Raw genomic sequence first — 25672 nt, 5'->3', positions numbered from 1 at the left:
AGCTACTAATAGGTTAAAAATGAAAAACATATTGACTTTGGCAGGAGTAAGAACATTCATAGATCAAAATCGCTTAATTTTCAACCTTCCATATCCATCTGTCAATAGCTCAAACGATAACGACACTGTAGTGCTAAATATTTTGGTTTTAATTCTAGCTGATGGCACCCAAGTCATGTATTTTTTATAACTTTTGAAATCACTACTATATAGTGAGTAAAATATAATAATCAATAAAGAATTGGTTCTATAATTATAATTAGGAAATCTGTACGATATTTTACGACTGGACAATGCCGGACAGGCTGCTAATAGTGATATATTGACATTATTTGATTAAATTCAATAAGTTGCTATAAATAAATAAATAAATAAAATTTGATGATAATCCACTTAGTATAGTTTATTTGTGTATTTATTACATGTTTATCTGTACTCAGAGGGAGACATTGATCATGTTGGTTCTTTGATAAGGCAACGGCATTTTCGACAATGCATGTTTTCATATTGTATAAATAGAAAGTAGTATTCGAAGTTTGCTTTCAAACTTTTAAATTCATGTTATAAATAGCTTTCTATCTAGCCTTGCCTTGAGCTATCCCTCAGTTGACAATTTGTGCATCACAATGCCCAGCCATGCATTTCACCCAGTGAGGTGCATGGAGTTCATGTGGTGTTTTGAAGGGGATCAAGGTGATGTGGTATCTCTTCTGGCACTGCAATTAATCTTTCCTCTGCTCGGTTGTTGAAGCAGACGTCCCACTCCCGATGTTAAGAATGAATTTCGAAATAATAAAATTATTATATCAGCATGAATTACCAAACAATTATGTTGAAATTCTTCTTTAAAATTTAATCAATACTGCAGCACTTAAAAAAAAAAATAAAAAATTGACACAAATTCAAAATGTCTCTTTCTTAGGAGATGGATTTTCCTCACATTAAAAACCAACCTTGTATGAAACTCTGCCCGTGTGGGGAGTTAAGTAAATAGCAACCCAAAACAAGGCAAAGTAATTTCTGAGGTTGATTAAATTTTAAAGAAAAATTTCAACATAATTGTGTGGTAATAGTGCAGTTTATAGACCATGCTGATATAATAATGTTATTATTTAGAAATTCATTCAAAAGTGGGACTTTTTTTAACTTGAAAATCCTGTTTAAAGAAAATACCATGGGCGGTATTCTGCGTAAGTATTTAAATTGTTTTTTTACTAATATCTTGCATGTATTTCCTTTAATATATATATATATATATATATATATATATATATATATATATATATATATATATACGAAGGAGTCACCACTTATCAAGACCCAGAGGCCACTCAAGAAGAAGGGTTAATAAGTGTACGCTAGTCATTGGGACAATAATGTAGTAATCGTTAGTAGCGAAAATTTATAGATTTGATTACTTAAGGTGACGACTCAACAAAAACTTGTTTACATTGGACTTGAAGATAACAATATTGTAGAAAGCTGGAAAACAGGTCAGCATAACAGATTTCCACAAGCGTGCAGTTCTAGGAAAAAAGCTTTGTTCATGGAATCCACGTTTAGGTTTAGGCACAGATAGAGTGTGGGGAAAATTATTAATAATGGTTACTACTAGACGAGTGTTTTTTGTGAAAGTTTGGCAGCGGGGGGGGGGGGGTTATAGATTGGAGCTCAGACGAGTAATTGCCATGAAAATAAGGATAAAGCAAAGACAGGCTAGCAACGTCTTTTTTATGGGATGGACGTTGCAAGGAAGGGAATAGGGTATTGCCTACTAGGTTACAAAGTTGGTTTTGAACTTTGTCAAGGCAGGATAGGGTGCTTCGAGCAGCTCCTGTCCAGATGTGGCAAGAGTACTCCATCCTAGGACGTAAAGGATTGCATTAGCAGTGAGATATTTATAGGAGCGGTAGAATGATCTAATTATTTTTCCAGCGACCTTGGCAACAGATTTGATATATATGCTCCATTTCAGATCAGGAGTGAAGGTCAGACCCATAATCTTGTCAAAATATGGACCCTCCCCAAGACAAGAATCATTCATTTTAATTGGGGTCAAATGGGGATAAGAGCATTGCTGATGGAAAGAGAGAAGCTTTGTTTTAGATGCATTAAAATTAACCAGCCACCTTTTCCCTCCTTGCATCATGCGCTGAAGATCAGAGGTGATAGAATCAGAGAGATCCTGGTCATTTCCGTCCTTTGGACTGTGCCCATGGATGGTAGTGTCATCTGCATAAATGTCTGTCAATAATAGTAGTAGTACACTGCTCAGTTGATAAACACGTTATGTTTTTAAACCACTATGAAACCTGATTAGCGTGGAAGTCAGATTCTTTATTTTTTATGGAAATCACTCCAAACTAGGCATGAAGCCACTTGATGTAAGGAGCTAAGAAATACTACTACTTTAAGGTCAAAAACTTACCAGGGATAAGTGTTAGACCGAATAGATTCTGCTCCAGAAAACAGCAATTGTTTCCTCTTTTTTCTGGAACATGAATGTGAGGACTAAAGGACAAAATAAGGCTGCTGAAAATAAATCAAAGGTCCATTTTCTATTCTCTTCAAAACTTGGACATTGCATCTAACATTTTGACTCTAGAATAAGTTTTTTTGTCACCATTCTTTCGTCTTTGCCAGCATAAATATTAGTAGCACGAATTTGCGATAGGTATTCTGTTTCAATCCAATATGAAACTCACAGAAACAAATGTTATTTATCTAGTTTACGGACCGTGCTGAAATAATAACGTTATTATTTAGATTGATATTCTTAACATGGGAGAAGGGGTGCTTTTTAACTATGCTGGACAATTTCATAAACAAAAGATACCACAAGAATTGAATTTAACTTGGAAAATCCTATCTTTTTAAAAAAAAAACAACAGGGTTCGTAGTCTGCACAAGTAGCACTTGCTCTACTTGAGAATTGGTTGGCAATTTTCAATTCATTATTTATACATTTTACTTCATGATCCACCGAAATTCAAAAGAATGCGATTAACAGCACGAGTTAATTAAAGATATTAAAAGGTAAAATTCAAGTATTATTGTTCATTTGTGTTTATAAAATAAAGAAAAGCATGTTTCCGAACGCGTCCTTGTTATATCAAAGAACATGGTAGTTGATGAATCAGTTGCTAAATTTAAACAATTCTCTTCGCTGAGTTCAGAGGCAGTTCAATCTAAAAATAAAAAACAAATAGTAAAAATTTTTTAAGTGCTGAATAAAGGGCGACTTTTAAGCGATATCAGTAGTCATTTCGTGCTCTGTCGGTTGAAGTCCAGTTTCACGACATGTAGAACAGGTTATCAGTCTTTTAATACTAGCCCGGAAATTGTTGTCCACAAGCCACAGCAATGCAATGATCAGCGGGCAGAACATCCGAATGTAGTAAGAGCACATGTATAAAGTCTCCGGAGACTGCAAGTTGACCAAGGAAACTGTATAATTGATGGCGCTCAAGAGTGTGGAGAAGCACAAAACAAAGCCGACCAGAATGGGGGCACCTAGCAAGCCGACTAACACAGATGCTGGTTGACCACTGGCTTGAGCAATGTACAGGAGGACACCAACAGCTGCCAATATCATCAAAATACGCAAAATGGTGAAGACCAAATCGCCCCACAAAACAAACGGGGGGTTGGATTGATAGCAAAGGAATTCTATTTCGGAATGTTTTCGGAAGATTATTTCTTTGATGATTATGAGGAGCCATGTCACGAAGATGAGGATTAAGGTGAACATCTTACACTTCGGATTCTCGTAGCGTTCGGACATCAGGTTTTGGACTATCAGGTCGACACAGATCAGGATGATGGCCATTTCGCCCCCGTCATTAACAGCGGAGTTCAAGAAATGGACGAGGTGGCAGAGAGATTTGTTCGACTCATTATAAATGACGACGTGTACTTCTCCAAAATATCTTAGGAGATTTAGTGCAATGTATGTGATGGAGAAATTTAGGAGGGTAAACCAGAAGGTTGTTTGATAACGGTTTCGATCGGAGGCAATTGCAGTAGTAATAAACATATAAAGAATGGCCTCAATTACGTAAACTATACATTGGAACAAGGAATAGCTATTCATACCACCAGCTTCCAACGGTTCAGGATATGAATCAATAATTGTCAAGTTATAGGTATAATCTAGACCCTCCATTTCCATAATGTAGTATTGTTCTTGCTGGGTCACTGAAATAAAAAAAAAAAACACAAGGTCATTAACACCAATATATATACGAAATAACAATAAATACTGGATTACAATTACAAAACAGATGTTAAAAACAAACATGAAAAAATTTTGGTCACTTCTGAAGATGGAGTTTTAATCCGAAAAATCTAACATTAACTTAAAACAAATCAATAAAAATACCTTGTGTTAACAAGGCTCCTAATTTTATATTATTTCAATGCCTCTATTTTAATGCCATTCCATTAGAAATCGTATGATTTGCATTCACTGAACTACTATTCTCATCCTGAGTTTTATTTTCACAATGTGTTTGATTGATGTAACCTACGACCTTCTTCAGGTGTATCTTGTTAATGGGATGGAATTTCGTAATGGAACTCTTTATTTACTTCACGGGGGTAGCATACTCTCATGACTGGATAAAGGTCCTAAGTGATTTACAATTGTATTTTTTAGTCGCTCACACTGAGAATTGAACATTCAGCCTTGAGGATAATATCACTTTTACAATTGATTTTTCCAAGTATTCTAACCACTGTGCCACAGGTCCTTGTGGACAGTACTGGTACGAATTTTGGGAGCCTTAAACCTATTTTATTTCTTGTTGTAAATATCACTATTTATTACTAACCAGCCTGGTGCCAGGCGTTACATAGTCCAAAATATATTATAGTCTACATTGCACTGTAGAGAATCAACTATTGATTTTATAAAATTATTTTTAAATATAATAGCTAAAATTAAAGTTTACAATGCCAAAGTCAAGTATCATGGTTTAATTGTGCTCTAAACAGAAACATTCATTTTGAACGCACCCCTCTTATATCAAAGAACATAATCTTGATTTTATATGCCTGGGCAAAAAAAGGGGGCACTCTGGCAGTATCCCAAAAGATAAGGGGTATTTATTTGCTTCCCCACGAAAGCAAATTAGACAAAAGATCTTTTTTGATATGGAGGAAAACTAGCCCCCCCCTCCTCCCCAAAATAGTAGTTGTCTCAGTATGAAGGGTTTCCCCTATGTATTCAAAAGGAATCTACATTCAAGGAATGACGTTGTTTACATATTACATTCAAGAAAATCTATTTTAATAAGCTCCATGTTATTAATTATTTGTGGCAATAAAATTGTTTTCCTTGTTCTTTTTAGAAATATTTAAAGTTGATTTATTTAACTTATTTTTTGATTTAATTTATTTTTAATTTAATTTATTTTCAATTATCATCAGTCTGTATCCGTTGCATTTAAAAAAAAGTTCACTTATTTAAGCTGTAAAAGTTATTTCCCTTTAAGCTATTTCCCGTTTCATTTTCATAGACGAAAATTTATGTATTTTCTGCTTCCATAAATCCAACCTATGATTCACTTTCAGGAAGATTGTAAGAAGTTAAGATATTCGGTGTATCTTATATTGTGGGACTAAACCCTCCGCTTGCCAACATGTTTCAAACCGGCAACGCCGGGTATATACAGCTAGTATATATATATATATATATATATATATATATATATATATATATATATATATATATATATATATATATATATATATATTTATGTATGTCTATATATATATATATATATATATATATATAATTATAAAACTCAAATGACTTTGTAACGAGTGATGTAGATGTAACCCACTTTCCGGTTTACGACATCCGGTTGTGCATGTGTGCATAAACATTAACCCATAACAACGTAAACAAATAAACACAAATCGCTTCTTTTGCAGATTTTGACCTGCGCACTGAAATATTAACGATATTATTTCAAAATTATTATTTAACATGGGAAGAGTGGGGGTGTTTTGCAACTATTCTTGATTACAACTATACTGTCGCTATTTTCTTACAACTAAACAACTTTAACCCGTTGACAAACATAAGAACAATTGTAGTAAAGCCAAGACTACTACTACTACTACTACTACTACTACTACTACTACTACTACTCTCTATCAGTCCCTTTTCCTTCCTTCCTTCCTTCTTTTTTATTTTTTTGTTTACATTTCTAGATACAAAATAGTTGTGTGAGAACGATGAATTTCTTGACACATTTACTAATCTGTTTCAATATTAGTTTTATTTCATTTATTTAGGTTTTATTTTTTTGCTTCAGGTTTTATTAATTATTTTTTTTTTTTTAGATTTGAAATTTCTATAACTTGGTTGAAGGATTCCAATATGGGTTTTTCATTCTTATATTTCTCATTGGTATGTTCATGTGCGTTTTTGCTGCTAAATGACTTTCGTCTGCGTTCGATTCGTAGGAAAATCATGTTTAATTTTCGATTTTGGAGCGATTATTTGGAAAAAGAGGTAACTTTACACGAATAGGGAGGATTTTTTTTTTCATGTTTGAGTGATCCGTCCGTGATTTTTCATTTTAATATACTTTCATAGAAATGCTTCTGTTATGTAAAAAAAAAAAAAACTATTTTCTTTACTTCACAAGTGTCACGCTCATACATGAATTCCATAGCTAATATAACATACTGACCCAACGGGTCACGGGTAGTCTAGTATATATATATATATATATATATATATATATATATATATATATATATATATATATATATTTCTTGATTTCTTATGAGGTAAGATAGAATACTTGTATTTGAAGACAAAAACTAATCTTTCCTAAAAAAAACTACGCAAAGAAAACTCAAGATAGACCTATCGATCATTGCGTTTAAATATAGATAATGTATGATTCCTGAAAGAGAGAAAGTAGGATGAGAATAGGAAAAATTGTTGATCAAAACTAAAATTGAATAAACTAAAATATTTATAGATCCATAAAAAATTCAAACAGGAAATTATAAAAGAAAAATTCTTAACTCATGGATTTTCAAAGATAGGTTCTTTCCATCGGATGGTAAACATTAGTAAAACAAAAATATGCATCACTAGTTGCATAAATTTGAAAATAGTAGTTTTTGAATTGCACTATAATCAATTTACTCTTGAATGATTCACACTTGAATTCCAAATTCTTCCTTTGTCTTCACGATAATAATTTCATTAATTAAATTGTTTGGCTAGCTAACTAATTAATTGATTGATTTTTTGGTCTTTCATTCTTTTGAAGATGTCTTGTTTTTTGTTAAAAAGTTTCTTATATATTTGTTGTATATTTTCTAATTTATGCTAACCAATGATGCAGCTTTGGTTTTGCTAATGTCAAATTACTTACTGATCTGAAGGTTTGCCGAAATGACACGTTTGCCGTTTTCTATTTTTTTTTTTTTTTTTCACCTCTTACAAAACATATCACCACTTAGACACAAGGGGCTACTATTTGGGCCATGTCTAGAAAAGATTAACAAGATATTTGTTTATGTTACATTTAAACTTCTGCGTATCAATACAGCCAGGGAAGTAGGCAGCAGGAAGGGAACTCCAAAGTCTAGCTGTTCGAGGGGAAAAAACTATTAGAATAGAAAGCTTTCTGGCATTTAGGGATAACAACAGTGAAAGAGTGAGATCTTATTGCTAAGCGGGTTTGTCGGGGATATGTATGTCGAGGGGGTACAAGTGAAATGAGTTCATCAGAACACATTTCATTAAAATATTTTTAGGCACAGTGATACAATATTGCAGTGATGGGAGAGCGGCTGGAGCTTAGTTGATAATGTGGGACCGATTAGATTGACAACTCTTTTTTGGACCCTATCTAAGAGGGAGAGACTAGTGGTAGATGCATGGGCGAATGGTGGCCTTGTTGCTTGCTCATCATCACTTTCCTCTTTTATTGCCATCGAAATCGGTGAAATTACACATTTTTCAATCAAATCGATTGATTTCCTGCTCTAGTTGGGGACACATCTTGGTGCTCAGGAGAAGGTTCCACATGCCTCCCCGAAGTGACTTAGTCCATATTAAATTGCAGAGTATATTATGCTATAGAGAACCTACTGTTGATTCTATAAAATTATTTTTTATATAATGGATTGAATTAAAGTTTGAAATGCAATTGTCAAGTATCATCATTCAATTGTGCTCTAAACAGAAACATTCATTTCGAAAGCGCCCCTCTCATATCAAAGAACATAAGCTTGATGTTCTACGTCTGACCTCCTGATATATATATATATATATATATATATATATATATATATATATATATATATATATATATATATATATATATATATATATATATATATATATGCTGTTTATCTTAACATTGTTTCTCGGTGAATTTAAGTTTAAAATGAAACAGTCAATTATCATGGTAAAATTGTGGTTTAAATAGGGACATTCATTTCGAACACGCACCTCTCATATCAAATAACCTACTGTTGATTTTGTATGTCGGGACTTTCGACTTGTGCGGTAATAAAATTTCTCACATTCACTTGTGATGTTTGGCTGTGTAAGGTGTTAACTTTGGTCCAAATCTTCTGTTCCTTCTTTCATCAGATTATTTCGATTATCGAATATCGATACTTATCGAAAACATTCCGATACAAAACCTATCTAAAAAATACTGCAAAGCACATAAAATACCTTTGTGTAGAATTTTATAAAAAATCGCCCTGGCCGTTTTTGAGTCCATAGAGAACGAACTCACACACATCTGATCATACAACTTATTATATTTACTTATTCAATATTATATTATTAAAATATAATTTAAGCTGTCTAGATCTTTAGAAAGCTATAACATCTACTTTTATATGAATAATATTATATTTTTTTAGTTTGTGAACGTTAAAGGCAAGAAGTAATTCACTTTTTTTTCTTTTCTTTTTTTAAGTTTAACCAGTTATTATCCCCCCTTTAACCATAACAAAGTTTCCCTTGGAAATAATGTGCTATTTTATGGAGTGAACATACACACTCACGCACGCGCGCGCACTCCCCCTTCTCTTCACACTTTCTTTCTCTTTCTTTCACTCTGTCTGTCTGTCTGTCTGTCTGTCTGTCTGTCTGTCTGTCTCTCTCTCTCTCTCTCTCTCTCTCTCTCTCTCTCTCTCTCTCTCTCTCGCTCGCTTGCTTAAAAAAAATTAACGGGAAATTTTAATAAATAAAAAAGTATATTAAAAATGCAAATAATATTTGTCCTTTTATTAAATAAGAGTTTTTACAAATACATGTGAAAATAATGGAAAAGAAAGATTACGGTTATATGTCGTACATCGTGTTTGAATTATTTCTAAGTCACGTTTACATCTTAAATTTACGTCATCACTAGCAGTGTCAGATGTCGCCATTAAAAAAAAACACGTAAAAACAACACATTAGACATAAATATATTTCAAAAGTAATCTCGATAGTAACTATATAAAGAAACAAACATTTGAAGTGCTGATATGTGTCTCCCCTTTCAATTTCTGACATGTGTTTGCTGTCAACAATCAAGTTAGTCAATTATGATTGATTCACCGTATTTGAAAAATGATCACATTTCACTCATCAGTTGAATTGAATAATTAAGTTTACTTTAAAAAAAAAATCAGTTGAATTGAATAATTAAGTTTACTTTAAAAAAAAAAAAAGAAATGGCAACAAATTTTTCATTTTTTTTTTCTCTCTCTTAAAAAAGAATTACATGAGTTTTTGATTTTAAATATTTTATTTCTCCTGTATACAATGAATTTTTTTTTCAAATTCTAAAAAAACAACACCATTGAATGAAATAGAAAAAAAATGATGTCGGTCTCGGTGTCCTATTTTTACAGGACAATATTGTCAAAATATGAGGTTTAATTTAAAAAAAAGAATCAACATATTTTTTAAAAAAAAAAAGGTTTTAAACTTCTGACTTTATAAGTAAATTTGCATAGAACTATTCTTTTGTTTTTGTTTTAAATTAGATTATTTTATTTATTGATCTTTTATCTTCAATTTGTGATATATAAACCTTAGCTGAGAAAATTAATTATTTTCATTTTAATAGACATTTCAAAATGGGGGGGGGGTAAAAATAAAAACGTTTGTCTAGAATATTATATTCGGTTTATTGGAGAGAGCATAAAATTTCACACTAAACCTGAAAATATCTTAAAAATCGAACCAATAGGAAAATTTTGATAGATTTTTAAATTGTAATTTACTAATATTAATAAGGCATATATACATATATATATATATATATATATATATATATATATATATATATATATATATATATATATGTATATATATATATATATATATATATAAGCATAAAAGTCAAGTATCATGCTTCAATTATGCTTTAAGTTTATAGATTTTCAAGTAGAAGTTATTTCGTATATAAAAGGACAGTTTTCTACTAGTTTCTTGGCCTAGTCAAAGGGAGATAATTTAAGTGAAAATTTTAATAGTTAATTCCCTTGTGTGTTTAGATATATTTGCATTTGTTAATTCAAGTATATTCATATTCATATATATATATATATATATATATATATATATATATATATATATATATATATATATATATATATATATATATATATCGCCTATACAAACATACATATATACTCACACACACACACACACACACATATATATATATATATATATATATATATATATATATATATATATATATATATATATATATATATAAATGCTTGCCAATTTTATGGAAGCTTCTTATAAAATACTACCTCGTGTTTCTAATTTATACTATTTGTGATTTCAGTTAGATTATGATTCAATTTATATTTTAGAATTGTTCAATATGTGCTAAGCAAGCCAACTATTTATAACATATTTGTTGAACAATATCTTATAAATTTATACCAGGTGCTTGAAGATATCTTTTCTATTATATTTGCCTGATTTTATGAGATCCAGTTTCTTGTCACTTACCAATTGTCACTTTTAAATTCATTTATTTATTTATTTTATTTATTTATTTATTTGTTTTACACATATATTCACTTCTATTTTATTTATTTATTTCATTTTTGTTTTTTGTTTTTTTTTATTCTCCTGGAAGGTAATAAATACTGATTATTATTTAACTTAAATTTAGGCACAAGGCCGATTTTTAATGTGAGGAGTGAAGGGAGGGGGAAGGGAAAAAGGGGACCAGCTCCCGAGAGGTGGGAAATGGGAGCTGGTTAAAGGTCAGGCATGTGGGGTTGCCCCCACATCTGGTCTTTGCTAGTCATAGCTATTCATAGCTTGCAGTATCTGCCGGAACAGATACTACACTTTGATCTTGTCCCGAAGAATCGAAATCGATTAAATCGCCCATTTTTCAAACAACCCGATTGTTTGATTGCTCTAATTGGGAGGCCATCGAGATGCACCTGAAGAAAGCTTCACATGTCTCTCGCAGTAACTAAGTTCACAATACATTGTAGTCTATATCATTCTGTAAAGAACCTACTGTTGATTTTATAAAATTATTTTTATTATAATGGCCTGTATCAAAGTTTAACATGCGGAAGTCAAGTATCATGCTTCAATTATGCTTTAAACAGAAACATCCATTTTAAACGCGCCTTTGTCATACCAAAGAACCTACTGTCTATTTAATATGTCTGACATTACTGGTTGTGCAGTGATAATGGCTTGAATTTGTTTAAAATGAAAAGGGCAAGTATCATTGTGAAATTGTGCTTTAAACAGAAACATTCATTTCAAACCCGCCCCTGTCATATCAAAGAACATACTGTTGATTTTATATGTTGAGCCTTTCGACTTGTGTGGCAATAAAACTTCTCAAAAGCACTTGTTATATGAGGCTGTGTAAGATGTTCACTTTGGTCAAGATGTTCCTTCTTTCATCAGATTATTTCCATTATCGTTTATCGATAGTTATTGAATACATTCAGATACAAAAACTTTCTAAGAATACTGCCAGGCACATAAAGTACCTTCTTGCGAAATATCATAAGTATTGACCCAGCCATTTCCGAGACCATAGAAAACGAGCTCACAGACACACGGAATAAGTTCATTTTATATAGTAGTAGAGAATGTAAATATTTTATCAAAAAAGAAGTGAGTACACAAATGAGTAAATATTTTATGGCATATGTGAAATAGTAAATATATAAAATATGTGAAATAGTAAATATATGAAATATGTGAAATAGTAAATATATGAAATATGTGAAATAGTAAATATATGAAATATTAAGTATATGAAATATTTAATATGTGAAATATAAAATATGTGAAATAGTAAATATATAAAATATGTGAAATAGTAAATATATGAAATATTAAATATATGAAATATTTAATATGTGAAATATAAAATATGTGAAATAGTAAATATATAAAATATGTGAAATAGTAAATATATGAAATATTAAATATATGAAATATTTAATATGTGAAATATAAAATATGTGAAATAGTAAATATATAAAATATGTGAAATAGTAAATATATAAAATATGTGAAATAGTAAATATATGAAATATGTGAAATAGTAAATATATTAAATATGTGAAATAGTAAATATATGAAATATTAAATATATGAAATATTTAATATGTGAAATATAAAATATGTGAAATAGTAAATATATAATATATGTGAAATAGTAAATATATGAAATATTAAATATATGAAATATTTAATATGTGAAATATAAAATATGTGAAATAGTAAATATATGAAATATTAAATATGCGAAATATTAAATATATGGAATATTAAATATATGAAATATTTAATATGTGAAATATTAAATATATGAAATATTTAATATGCGAAATATTAAATATGCGAAATATTAAATATATGAAATATTAAATATATGAAATATTAAATATATGACATATTAAATATGTGAAATATTAAATATATGAAATATTGAATATATGAAATACTTAATATATGAAATATTAAATATGTGAAATATTAAATATGTTAAATATTAAATATGTGAAATATTAAATATATGAAATATTAAATATATGAAGTATTAAATATGTGAAATATTAAATATGTGAAATGTTAAATATGTGAAATATTAAATAGGCGAAATATAAAATATACGAAATATTAAATATATGAAATATTAAATATATGAAATATTAAATATATAAAATATTTAATATATTAAATATTAAATTTATAAAATATTAAATACATGAAATATTGAATATATCAAATATTAAATATATCCAATAGTCGGTAATAATCGTTTCTTTTAATTTTCTTAATAATTAAGTACTCGGCTGGAGTTATCTCCCACCAACATATTTTGTATTCGATCACTGGAGAAGAAATCTTTCTAGACTGTGGTAATTTTTTTACTTTTGTTCAATCCAAAGTGCCTGATTTTGGGATTTTGATTTTCTCTACATTGAAAATTGATCATGTGCCTCATTCTTCCCTTCAGGGGGAGCAAGAAAATAAGAACAATAACTATATAAATAAATATATAAAAGAAAAGAAAATTCATGTAACTATACCCGATTTGTGATATAATATTGTATTATATATATATATATATATATATATATATATATATATATATATATATATATATATATATATTATGATACAATATAAAATTGTATTATATATATATATATATATATATATATATATATATATATATATATATATATATATATATATATATATATATATAACAGAATATATATTATGATACAATATAAAATATTGCGTACTAACTGTGCCCATCCGGCCGTGCGTTTCCGTGTCTGAGTCTGGTTGACGCACACACGCACATGCACATGCACGATCACACACACACAAGAACAGACACACACACACACACGCACGCACACTCACGCACAAAACACACACACACACACACACACACACACACGCTCAAGCCCTCAAGAACACACACGCACACATACACGCCCACACACACGTTCAGACGCACACCCACCCACGCACTAAAAACACATACACACACGCACATGCATGCACACACAAAAAATATACATGCACACACAAAAACACATGCAAGCACACACGCGCAAACACAAGAGACGCGCACACACACACGCAACCACACACAGATGCACACACGCACACACCTGCTCACACACGTACATACACTCGCACACACATGCACAGACGTACATCCACACGCACACACATGCACATTCTATGCAAATAGTCAGGAATAAACAGTTTAAAGGCTTTAAAATCACACATAAGGTTATTTTGAAGTATATGAACTGTCAATTTCTGGTTATGATTAAATGTTAGAATCAAGCAATATAGTTAACTGTGTAAGGTTTCAGCAAAATCGGGTTTTGGCTATATTATTTGATTAATCCATTTTATTTTTTATTTAGCGTATAAAGAAAGAATTTTAGTCAATCGTACTTTAAAGGGAGTTTATTTAGCTTTAAAATGTTGAAATAATGGCTTATCAGCATGTGCCGATGTGTCGAAAAACAGTATTTAACAATAACATTACAATCTATGTAAACACAAAAGATTTAGCACGGTAGCGTAACTGTATAAGAACAATTACATCTACAGTATATTTAATATAAAAAATAAAAGAATTCTTGGCTCATGAACATGTCTCGATGTGGCCCAGTTGGTTTTCATGTTTGTATTTGGGTTATTATATTTAAAACGATTGCCTCTGATAGAGAGTGACACCATATTTGAAAATTTCTGGGGCGTTCATTTTTGTAATAAGATTTAGATTCTGGAATGAACGAATTGTCAGCTCTCAGCCAATGAGATTTGGTGAATGTGAGAAGGGAGAATTTATTATTTTTGAGTTGGGAAATGAAAAAAATCATTGTATTCTATGAGTATATGATCCCGTTAATATCTGTTGGAAGTGGAGTATTCCTCCCGGGGATAAGTGGGGCAGTGGGAGAACTTCTTATTTAGAAGGAAAAATAGGAACTACTTTCTCTAAAGATGATTGCGATTGTGATGATGTTGCTCCTATGATGAAATGTAAGATTTTATTACAATGACTAAATGTGAATAAAAAGTGGTTCTAAAGTCACATAAGATACTGACTAATAGTCTAGACAATAAATTTGTATGTGGAATCTGTTGTTGTAGACCTACGGTACTTTGGTCGAGAGGTGAATTTCTGCAATCAAAATGTTATATAGGATATAATATAGATTAGAATATATATCATAATAGGATATATAATATTATAAAAATATAAAACAGAACAAAATATTTATTATAATAGAATATATAGTATTATATATATACTAGCGGGGGTACCCGGCGTTGCCCGAGTATTTGTTTCCGGGACGGGAGGGGGAGTTTTAAAAAATGCTATGGTAGGTAAGTAGGAAGGATCAAACCCGGAGTCATGAGTAAAAGTAGGAAAATAAAGTGTGAAAAAAAAAAACAAAAAAACATCTGCAACGTTAACAGTTCGGCCACCAAGAAAAGTCCATTCCAGTTGTTTAGGAAAAAAAACAAAAAAAAAACGACTACGGTAGGTCGGCGCGAACGTGAAAATATAATGTGAATTGTCCAGCACGCTAACCACTACGCCACAGAGCACTGCAGCTTAGTTTAGTGATTTTAAATAACTTCACATGAAAGAACTACGAAGCCAAATCGGTGTTCTCTTCTCAACTGTTCCTTGTGAACGATCCCCAAACGGTGTTAAGTGGTGGCAGGGGGAGGAGGAATTTATAAGAGAGAAAATATTTTACCACTTCCATTGATCTTAACCGATTTTGGCCGTGACTTCTCAGCAGAAAATGTATAGAAATCTAAGATTATCGAGGAATTTGAGAAATAATAAGCCTATAACACACCTCGGATATTGTTCTGCCGTTTGTGCATATTATATTTGCATGAAATATCTTGATTTTTAATCCTATTAAGGTCAAAATCCCACGGGAAAAAATGAGTTCATTTTATTTATATAGAGATAATGTAGAATAGAATATATATTATAATAAAATATATATTATTATATATAATAGAGTAGAATATGTACTATAATAGAATATATAATATTATATGTAATATAAAATAGAAGAGAATATATTATAATAGAATATATAATATATACATAATATATATAATAGAACAGAATAGAATATGTATTATAATCAAATATATAATGATATATAATAGAATAGAATATATATTAGCATAAAATATATAGTATTATATTTAATATAGAATAGAATAGAAATTATAATTGAATACATAGTATTATATATAATACTAGCAGGGAGACCCGACATTGCCTGATAAAAATAAGGATCAACGAATGTTTCACCCTCCCATATTTTATTATCTTAAAAATCAGTAAAATCACACATTTTTCCATCCTCCATGCAATTACTTAGTTCACAATACATTGTAGTCTACATTGCACTGTAGAGAACCTATTTTTGATTTTATAAAATTATTTTTATATAAAAGCTTTAATTAACGTTTAAAATGCAAGTATCAAGTATCATGGTTAAATTGCGCTCTAAACCAGAAGCATTCATTTTGAAGGCGCGCCTGTCATATAAAAGAGCATACTATTGATTTGATATACTGGGCTTTTCTTCTTGTGCGGCAATAAAACTTCTCAAATGCACTTGTGATGTTAGGCTCTTTAAGGCGTTAACTTTGGTCAAACGATTAGCGATACTAACCTATCTAAAAGAACTGCCAGACACATAAAGTGCATTTGTGTAAAATTTAAAAAAAAACTCGATTCAGCCTTTTCGGAGTCTATAGAGAACGAACACACATGCAGACAAAGTTTCTTTTTATATAATAGTAGAGATAGAGATATAATAGGAGTGAACATATATTATAATAGAATATATCATTATGTATATAATCTATTAAATCTATAAAAGTGAGAATCTGTTTGCTTGTTTGCTTATATGTGTGTGTGTGTGTGTGTGTGTGTGTGTGTGTGTGTGTGTGCGGTGCGTGTGTGTATGTGTGTGTGTGTGAGGACACTTCTCAACCTATATACTCAACGAACTTTTGATCTACAGACTTGAAATTTGGTATATAGAGTATTCAGACATGTGGGAAACTTTTCAATCGGTTTTCATTCGAAAAAAAAGGGCTGCTAAGGGGTAAAAATTGAAAAAATTGGTACATGGAGTCAATCGAATTTTTATCTGTTTGTCAACTGTTTCATGAATGCGCATGCGTGAATCGTTCACGTGACAGATTAGTTATGTTATAAATAACTAGGTTTGAAACAACTTTTTGAATGACGTGTCAAGCTGACCTAATGGTTGTCGTACTTGACTCACTGTCTTTAGGCTTTGGTTTCGATCTCACCTCGAGTATTATTTTGTTTTTTACTTAAAAGAAGTGAATGCACATGTCTCAGTTTCTGTGTGAATTAAAATATAATATTTATGCGTATTTTACGATCGGGCAACACCAGACGGCCTGCTAGTATATAATGAAATATATATTATAAAAGAATATTATGGATTAAATTTGACAAAGTGTGTGTGTGTGTGTGTGTGTGTGTGTGTGTGTGTGTGTGTGTGTGTGTTTCTGTCAATATGTATGCGTATCATTGCGTGTGAACGTTTATATCTGAATGCCGCGAAAAATTGTAAAACAATCAACAAAAATGTCATTTTATGACAAACCTACAAAAATATCTCATAAACTTTAATCATTGCATGAAAATATTTAATGTTTAGTAATTGAAATGTAAAATCGATCTTATTGGTCTCCTGACAAAAGGAGGGTGGACTTTTCTCAATAACTACGCCTTGGAATTTTTTTAGATTTTGCACAAACATTAAGCATGATATGAGTAAAAAAAAAACAGAACGTATTTTATGGAACCCCCCCCCCGCCGCAGGAGTGCCTTTCGGGTTAAAATGGCTAAAATTGACACTTTTGTGCTTATTAAAAAAATTGATGCCTTGTATTTTTTTATAAAACTTTCTGAAACGTTTTAACAAACTGATTTCTATATAATTTTGTTTGTCTATACTTGGCGATAACTTTTGGGTGTGCACCAGAGGCTCTTTTGATGGCTAATACAAACACTCCATTTTTGGGACTATTTTACCATATTTGTCCCAAAATTTTTTGTGTATGTCTGTTTAGCAGTTTTGCATGGTGCTGAACTCAAATTTAAATATGTTAAGACCTTGGTGACTTTCGGGCCTAAATGAGGGGGGGGGGCAAATGATGGACTTTTTTTTTTGCATGGTGCAGAACTCAATTTAACATATGTTAGGGCCTAAATCTGCACCGTTTTTTCATTTACACCAGGATTTTACGTCCTCTGGAGACTTTTGGGGCTAAATGGGGGGGGGTGCAAATGCTGAACTTAGACATTTTTTATGCCTCGTCCACTGTGCACTCACGGGGGACCATGTATGCTTTACTTGTTTCTATTACATTTTAACGGCTTTATTTGATGTGGTGTGACAAAAATTAATGTAAAAACAAACTCATCTTTATTGGACATGTTAACCCGATGGCAAACTAAACGCAGGCATTGTTTTCAATCACAATATATGGAATAAAGGTGAAAAGTATCAACACTTGAATGACGATTGAAAGAAAAACTAGAAGAATTCAGAGAAATCTATTTTGTAATTAAGAGAAACGGTGACCTAAAGAAAGCAGAGACTTTTTTTTTCGCTACTTATCCAGACCCGAAGGCCACTCGAGGATAATGGTTAAATGAGGATACGGTGGTAACTGGGACAATGGGGCATATTCTAACTGTAGGAAGGAGATAGAAATGAACTGACGAACAAAAAATTCTGAGCACCCCGCCGACATTCCTTAGTAGGGGTGCCTAAGGTGATTAGTGTGAACAGTGAACACTCATATTTACTCATTCAAAAGTGATCAACATAAATAGATGGCCCTTCCATTAAAGTCACGTAACCTAGTTACGTCACAAAATAAAGTACAATGGCTATTGTAAGGCGATCGACAACTGTTACGAGGATAGTTATTTTCTGTTTCAATTCTCAAAGAAATTGCCGAGGAATTTATGAAATTGGTCCAAAGGTGATTGTATTTTATTTTCCAAAATATAAATGGTTTATTTTACATTTGTACACGTGCAATTAAATAGAAATATTTTTTTTGCCAGGAAAATACTGTAAAGTTTTATATTTTCAAAGTGTTTTTAATTATTACTTTTGATATGCACTCGTTTAAAAATAATTCTCGTATTAGTCGTCTATCGCCTAACCGTAGTAATAAGTGTATCAGAATTTTTGTAGGAATTTTTGACATCCCTAACACGAAACTGTGAATAAAATATAAAAAACTCGTAATTTTTCTTTTAAAAGTGGGTTGTTTATTTTCTTTATGGATTATACTTCCAAAATAAACTATTAAAGTTGTTTTAAAAGTAATAGAAATTTTTTTTTTAAAACAGTAGTGAATTTTACGAACTCAATATTTTTCAATTTTTAAACTTTAAAAATCTATCAAAATTTTTCTATTTATTCTATTTTTACGATATTTTCAGGGTCAATGTGAAATTTTATGCTCTTTCCAATTAACCGAATATAATATTTTAGACAAACGTTTTTGTTTAAATTCACGCCCCCCCCCATTTTCAAGTGTCTATTAAAAAGTAAATAATTAATTTACTCACCAAAGTGTTATATATCACAAATTGAAGATAAAAGATCAATAAATAATATATTCAAATTTAAAACAAAAAAAGTAGTGTTTTTTAGAAATTTACCTGTAAAGTCCGAAGTTTAAAACCTTTTTTAAAAAAAAAACGTTGTTGGTTTTTTTTTTTGTTTTTTTTTAATGAAACATTGGTCCTTGCTCCTTTAATTGAAAAAAAAATTAGGGCTTGAATTACATTTTTCGAGTAGTTATAAGCTTGGAAAGACAGGGTTGAATTATTCACTATTTTTCACGAAATTTCTGACACACCTACCGTAGTAATCATACTTTATTCTGTGACGTCACCGGGTTAGGTTACTTTAATAGAAAGGCCTTCTATTTACGTTGGCCACGCCTGAATAAGTAAACGTTAGTGTTGGGACGAATCAGAACCAGGAATCGGAAAAATCAGAACTTTTGGGGGTATTGGAATCGGAAAAATTTGTGCCTATTTTCCGATGCCAAAAACGATTTTTTTTAATGTCTTTTTTATTTGACTAGCGGGGGAGCGCCCAGCTTTGCCCGGGCATAAAATATGCTTAAATATGATATTTTCATTTTAGAGTTTTGATTTCAAAAGTAAAAAAAACAAAAAGTATTTGGGTGCTAGGATCGAAATCGAAAGCAAAACCGCAGCATTCAAAACTGGTGACGTCACTGTACCAACGTGACACGCACATGAACTGATTAAAAATTAAAAATTAAAAAAAAGAATAACTAAGATGGATGTACAAATGTATAATGATCTTTTTCAATTTTGACCTATTTTTGATCCCTTAACAACTATTTTGCTAAAGTCTTCTACTTTAATAGTTTCTTCACTTGAATTGCTAGACTTTGAAATTTCCTTCCTTTTTCTTGCTTCCCTGGATGTACCAACATGCAGAAATTTAAATGTAATGTAAACAGGCATCTCGCTGATCAACTCCCTACATAGTGTTCCTATAGACATGATCCCAATTAGTAGCCTCTTAAGTCCAAGTTAAGGGTGAAAAAAAAAACTGGTTGAGATAGAGAGAGGGGACAGAGAGAGAGAGAGAGAGAGAGAGAGAGAGAGAGAGAGAGAGAGAGAGAGAGAGAGATTGACAGACAGCTAGGTAGACAGACAGGGTGACAGAGAACTAGACAGATAGATAGATAGATAGGGAGACAGAGATAGAACGAGTGACAGAGAGCGAGACAGGTGGACAGATAGATAGAGAAAGAGGGAGAGAGAGAGAGAGAGAGAGAGAGAGAGAGACGGAGCTCTTTGTGCGTTGATTTTTTGTGTGATTGTTTGACAGTTGGTATCTACGTGCGTGCATCAATTGAAATATAATTGCAATGATAAAAAGGAAGAAAAAAAAACGTTCGTAAGATGATTATATTATCTCTAATATTGAAAATGACAAGTAAAAGAAAATAGAAACTCACATAACGATGCCGCTCTGTTTTTTTGTTGTTTTTTTTTATGGTTGCCGTATTTTGCCCAATGTTGTCAACTGCGAAAAGAGAATGGCATAGAGGAGCTACAGAGAGAGACGCGTCTGGGCGGCAACTTATAAATCAAGCAGGAAGAAAGGTTGCATGATAATGGTTCTATAATTGGTAAAAAAAAGAAAGAAAGAAAGAATGGCGAACATAGGTGAACGCGGGGTGCAGGAACGAACGAGGTGGTCTTGGTAGATGTGTAGAGAATTAGAAACTTGGGAAAAAAATCACAGAATCTGACTAAATTGTTAAAAAGGATAGCAATTGGGTCACCAACTGAATTCATTACAATTAAGAGTCGGATGACAATTCATGTCAAGTTTTGTCGATTGGTTTTCATTCACTGGTTGCCGGCAATATGTTTGTGCCAGCCGGGATTCGCCATTACAATTACAGACAACCTATGGGGCTGACTTGAACCACCAGTCTCTTCTTTGATGATATAAGAAATAGTCCTAGCAAGTGCAACTTCCCAAGCATTTTTTTTTTTTTGTGAGAAAACGTTCCAGACAAAGCGTGAAACCATTTAATGTAAAGAGCTAACGAGAACGAAATATGATTATCTAAAAGACAGAAGATGCCTATTGACCTTAGTCTTGAAAAGACTATCATAGGAAAGGAGAAAACAGTCACCAGGAAGAGAGTTCCACAAGACTGCATTTCTTGGAAAAAAAGCTTATAGAATAGAAATGAAATATCAAAATAGCGAATTGATGAAGACCACTAGACCAATAAGTCAAACGAGCTGGAACAAAAGAAGCAGCCAAATGGATCAGAAATTTTTCTAAAATGCAGAATAATATTTATAGAAAAGACTAGGACTGGCAACATCACGTTTGTGAGAGAGAGGTCGCAATAAAGAAAAAAAGGTGGAGGGGCAATCAAATTACATATACGTTTCTGTGCCTTATCAAGAACTTTTCAAATGAGATAGAGATTCACCAGCTTAAAACAATACTCCATATATGGTCTGATATTAAATTTGTAGAAATGGAGAATAGCCTCTGGTGTGAGAAAGTGTTTAGATTGAGAAAGAGAAACGACTTTACGAGAATCAGAAAGGGCAATGGATCTAATATATGAACTCTGATCACTCTTCCATCCAGCATTCTTTGAATAGATCCGTTACATCCACCATTTGAAAAGGGGGAATTTTTTCCCGAAATATAATGGATTGTGTCACAGACCACACAAGTAAGACATTTATGCTTCATACAATTGAATAAAGACCAAGAAGTTTTGGAGTTGATCTAACTCCCCCTTTCAAATTAAGAACCGGCTTATTGTGTCTAACGGGGAATACAAAGGCTCTAATTCAAACTATTTTTGTTCTCAATCTAAGTTCTCACCTTGAAGGGAGGGGGGTTCTCACATTCCATCCTTGTTTCACATCTTGCTGCTATATGAGGAAAGTAAACACCCGGCCCGGGGAAGATTTTACGCACGTACGAATTAATAACAATTGAGGTAACGTTCCTTTGTCAGGCTTGAGTTTTAAATGGTATTTGATGCTTACTTGGTTTGTCGGCTATTGTTCAGAATTCCTCCCTATATTAAAAAAAAAGTAAATAAAGAAAATTTTGTATGATGTATGTTCCTCTGGGAGAATGAAAAACATCATATTCCGAAAATCACGTAAATTGATCAAGTAATTATATTTCTATCAAGAAAATAATTTTTAAACGATTAATGGGAATTCGTAGATATTACAACAAAAATCTCGCAAGTTATAATTATTGTTGAGTTATCTTCCTTTGTTTGTTAGGATTGCGTTAAAAATTTCGGCACAAGTCTGTCGCTCTTCAGTTACGCATAAAATTTAGATTCTTATATAAATTACTTGATCAATTTACGCGATTTTTTGGAATATGATATTTTTGTTTCGTCACGAGTACAGATTTTTCGTTGTTTTTGTTTTTCTTATTTTTAATATAGGGGAATCTTGAACAAAAACTAACTTGTGATTCTTAATTTTACACAAAGCATTTGGCAGCCTGTTATGCTTAAGTTTAAAACGGCATTTTCTTCAGTCTGCCATGCTTCATTTTAAAATAGAATGTTCGTTGGTCTGTAATGCTTAAGATTGGAATAATAATTTCGTTGGTCTGTGATACAAAACTTGAACTGTCAGTTTCATTCGCTTGACAGGCTTAAGTTTCAGATAGCATTTTTTTTTTGTTTTTTTTGTTCGTTGTTGGTCTCTCAGAATTAAGTTTGAAACTGCATTTTTGAGGGTCTGGGGCATTTAAAACAGCATTTTCTCTACTGTCATTCTTAACTTATGATTCGGTTCTCAGCCGAAGCCTCATATAGATTTTAAGGAGATTGCCCATAACCTCCTCCCCTCAAGAATAAATAAAGCTAAAGAAAATTCATGTTGATGAAAAAAAAACTATAAACTAATGACCTAACCAATATATATATATATGTGTGTGTGTGTGTGTGTGTGTGTGTGTGTGTGTGTGTGTGTGTGTGTGTGTGTGTGTGTGTGTGAGCAGTTATTCAACAATAAAAAGCAATATTACAATGAAGCATCTACTACGTCAGTATATAGGATTAAGCATAATTATGTTATGGATAAATAAGGTAAACACTATCTTTAGAATAGGAAACCATGTCACATTATATCATTTAGTATGGCTATAGGCAACCTTAAGTCTAAAATAAATACAAACTATACAAATGGCAAGTTCTAAGCGGACTCCGTTCCAACCAACTAGTAGTAGTGTTATCAGGAAAAAAAAGAAAGAAATTCGATCTGGTTTAATCCACCTTACAGCATGCACATTCTTAGCAACATACCTTAAGAATACTACCGAATTCTTGAGAAGAACTTCCATCTGGAAAGTAAAATAGTTCAAACTATCAATAAAAATACTGTTAAAATTGTCCTATGTATTTTCTATAAACTTAGTACCAACTATTGTAGCTTCTAATAACTACTGTCAATAATAAATAAAATAATTAGGAATGTTGGAAGAAATGTAAGTCAAAATTCTGATGTGGAACACAAGTGTTATCGTAGAAACGTCAATGATTTTCCTTTGGAAAGAAATGTTTAATTTTGAATATAGTTAATAAGTGCAAAGTTGTTGAAAGAAATAAAACTAGGACATTGATTGGCTCAACTGAATGTAGTTTCTCTTTCACTTTAATCTTATGTGAATAAACTATACTTGGACCCATTAAATTATAAGATGATTGCTTTATCTAGGTAGAGATCTCTATCTCCTCTTTTCTCCCCCCCCCTCTCTCTCTCTCTCTCTCTCTCTCTCTCTCTCTCTCTCTCTCTCTACATATATATATATATATATATATATATTGTTTACAGAAAGTTTTTAAAGAAGACAAGTTATTGGTACCGTCGGTTTCAACCCCGATAATTAGGACCGTCTTAGATACCTATATCAAGCTCTCTTCAGCCAATACTCATCTCTGTATGAGTATTAGCTGAAGAGAGCTTCCTAAAGGTATTTAAAATGGTCATGATTATCGGGCTTGAAACCGACGGTACCAATGACTTGTCTCCTTTAAAAAAAACTTTCTGTAAACAAAATATATAATATAAATACGCTCTTATTTTCGGATTTCCTCTATAACTGAGCACTCTGATGGATTTCTTTTTCCCAAAAAAACTAATTATATATATATATATATATATATATATATATATATATATATATATATATATATATATATGTGCGCATAACGCTGTGTACAGTACATAGGGCCCGAGCAAAGCTGGGCTGAACTAGTGTATATATATATATATATATATATATATATATATATATATATATATATGACAAAGCTCGTTTACTATAATCTACTATATAAAAGGCTATATGTCTGCCTGTCTGTTTTTCTGTCTGCCTGTCTCCATATTTTCAAACTCTATTTCTTCCAAAACTAAAAGTCGCAAAGCAGTGCTAGCGGCCTCAAATGATTGGATTTTTTATGGGCCGTTCTTTTATATGTCTTTAGCCGATTCAAATAGTTTTTAAAGGGTCAAAAATGGGTTAAAATTGAAAAATTATTTTAGTACATTCATCTCAGTTTATTTTTAATTTTTATCAGTTCATATGCGTGTTACGTTTGTGCAGTAGTAACGTCACCAGCTTTGAATGCTACAGTCTGGCTTTCGGTTTCGGTTTCTAACTGATGGCACTCAAATACTTTTTTTTTCCTTTGAAATCACGACTCTATAATAATTTATACGAAATTTAGACAAATTAAAATATATATAAGCGTATTTTACGTTCGGGCAAAGCCGGGCGCTCCGTCCCCCTGCTAATATAATTATATAATATTAATCCGTAAAGGATAGAGCAATTTCTGCAGGAAATCTTAAGTGAAAGAACTCAGTGCGCAGACCATACATAAAGGTTCCAAGAAAAACACAACACAAACTTAACTCGATCTCATTATAACTTTATTTCAACTTTAATCAACCTTACAGCAAAACTCGATTTC

The 25672-nt window shown here is 31.5% G+C and overlaps 1 protein-coding gene across 1 annotated transcript; it reads right to left on the bottom strand.

The window, feature by feature from the left end:
* Positions 1 to 2844: 2844 nt before the first annotated feature.
* On the bottom strand, positions 2845 to 21279 carry LOC145284525 (uncharacterized). Its single transcript, XM_080133412.1, has 2 exons — positions 21143 to 21279; positions 2845 to 4197 (listed from the first exon to the last, which is right to left on the bottom strand). Exon 2 carries the CDS (start codon positions 4169 to 4171, stop codon positions 3245 to 3247), a length of 927 nt encoding a protein of 308 aa, XP_079989538.1. The 5' UTR covers positions 4172 to 4197; positions 21143 to 21279; the 3' UTR covers positions 2845 to 3244.
* Between the last annotated feature and the right edge of the window lie 4393 nt (positions 21280 to 25672).

Source organism: Euprymna scolopes, chromosome 9, assembly GCF_053919585.1.
Source record: "Euprymna scolopes isolate OS-2025 chromosome 9, ASM5391958v1, whole genome shotgun sequence".
Lineage (NCBI taxonomy): Eukaryota > Metazoa > Mollusca > Cephalopoda > Sepiida > Sepiolidae > Euprymna > Euprymna scolopes.
The sequence above is the reverse complement of the archived record's forward strand: the minus strand, read 5'-3'. Positions and strand labels throughout refer to the sequence as shown.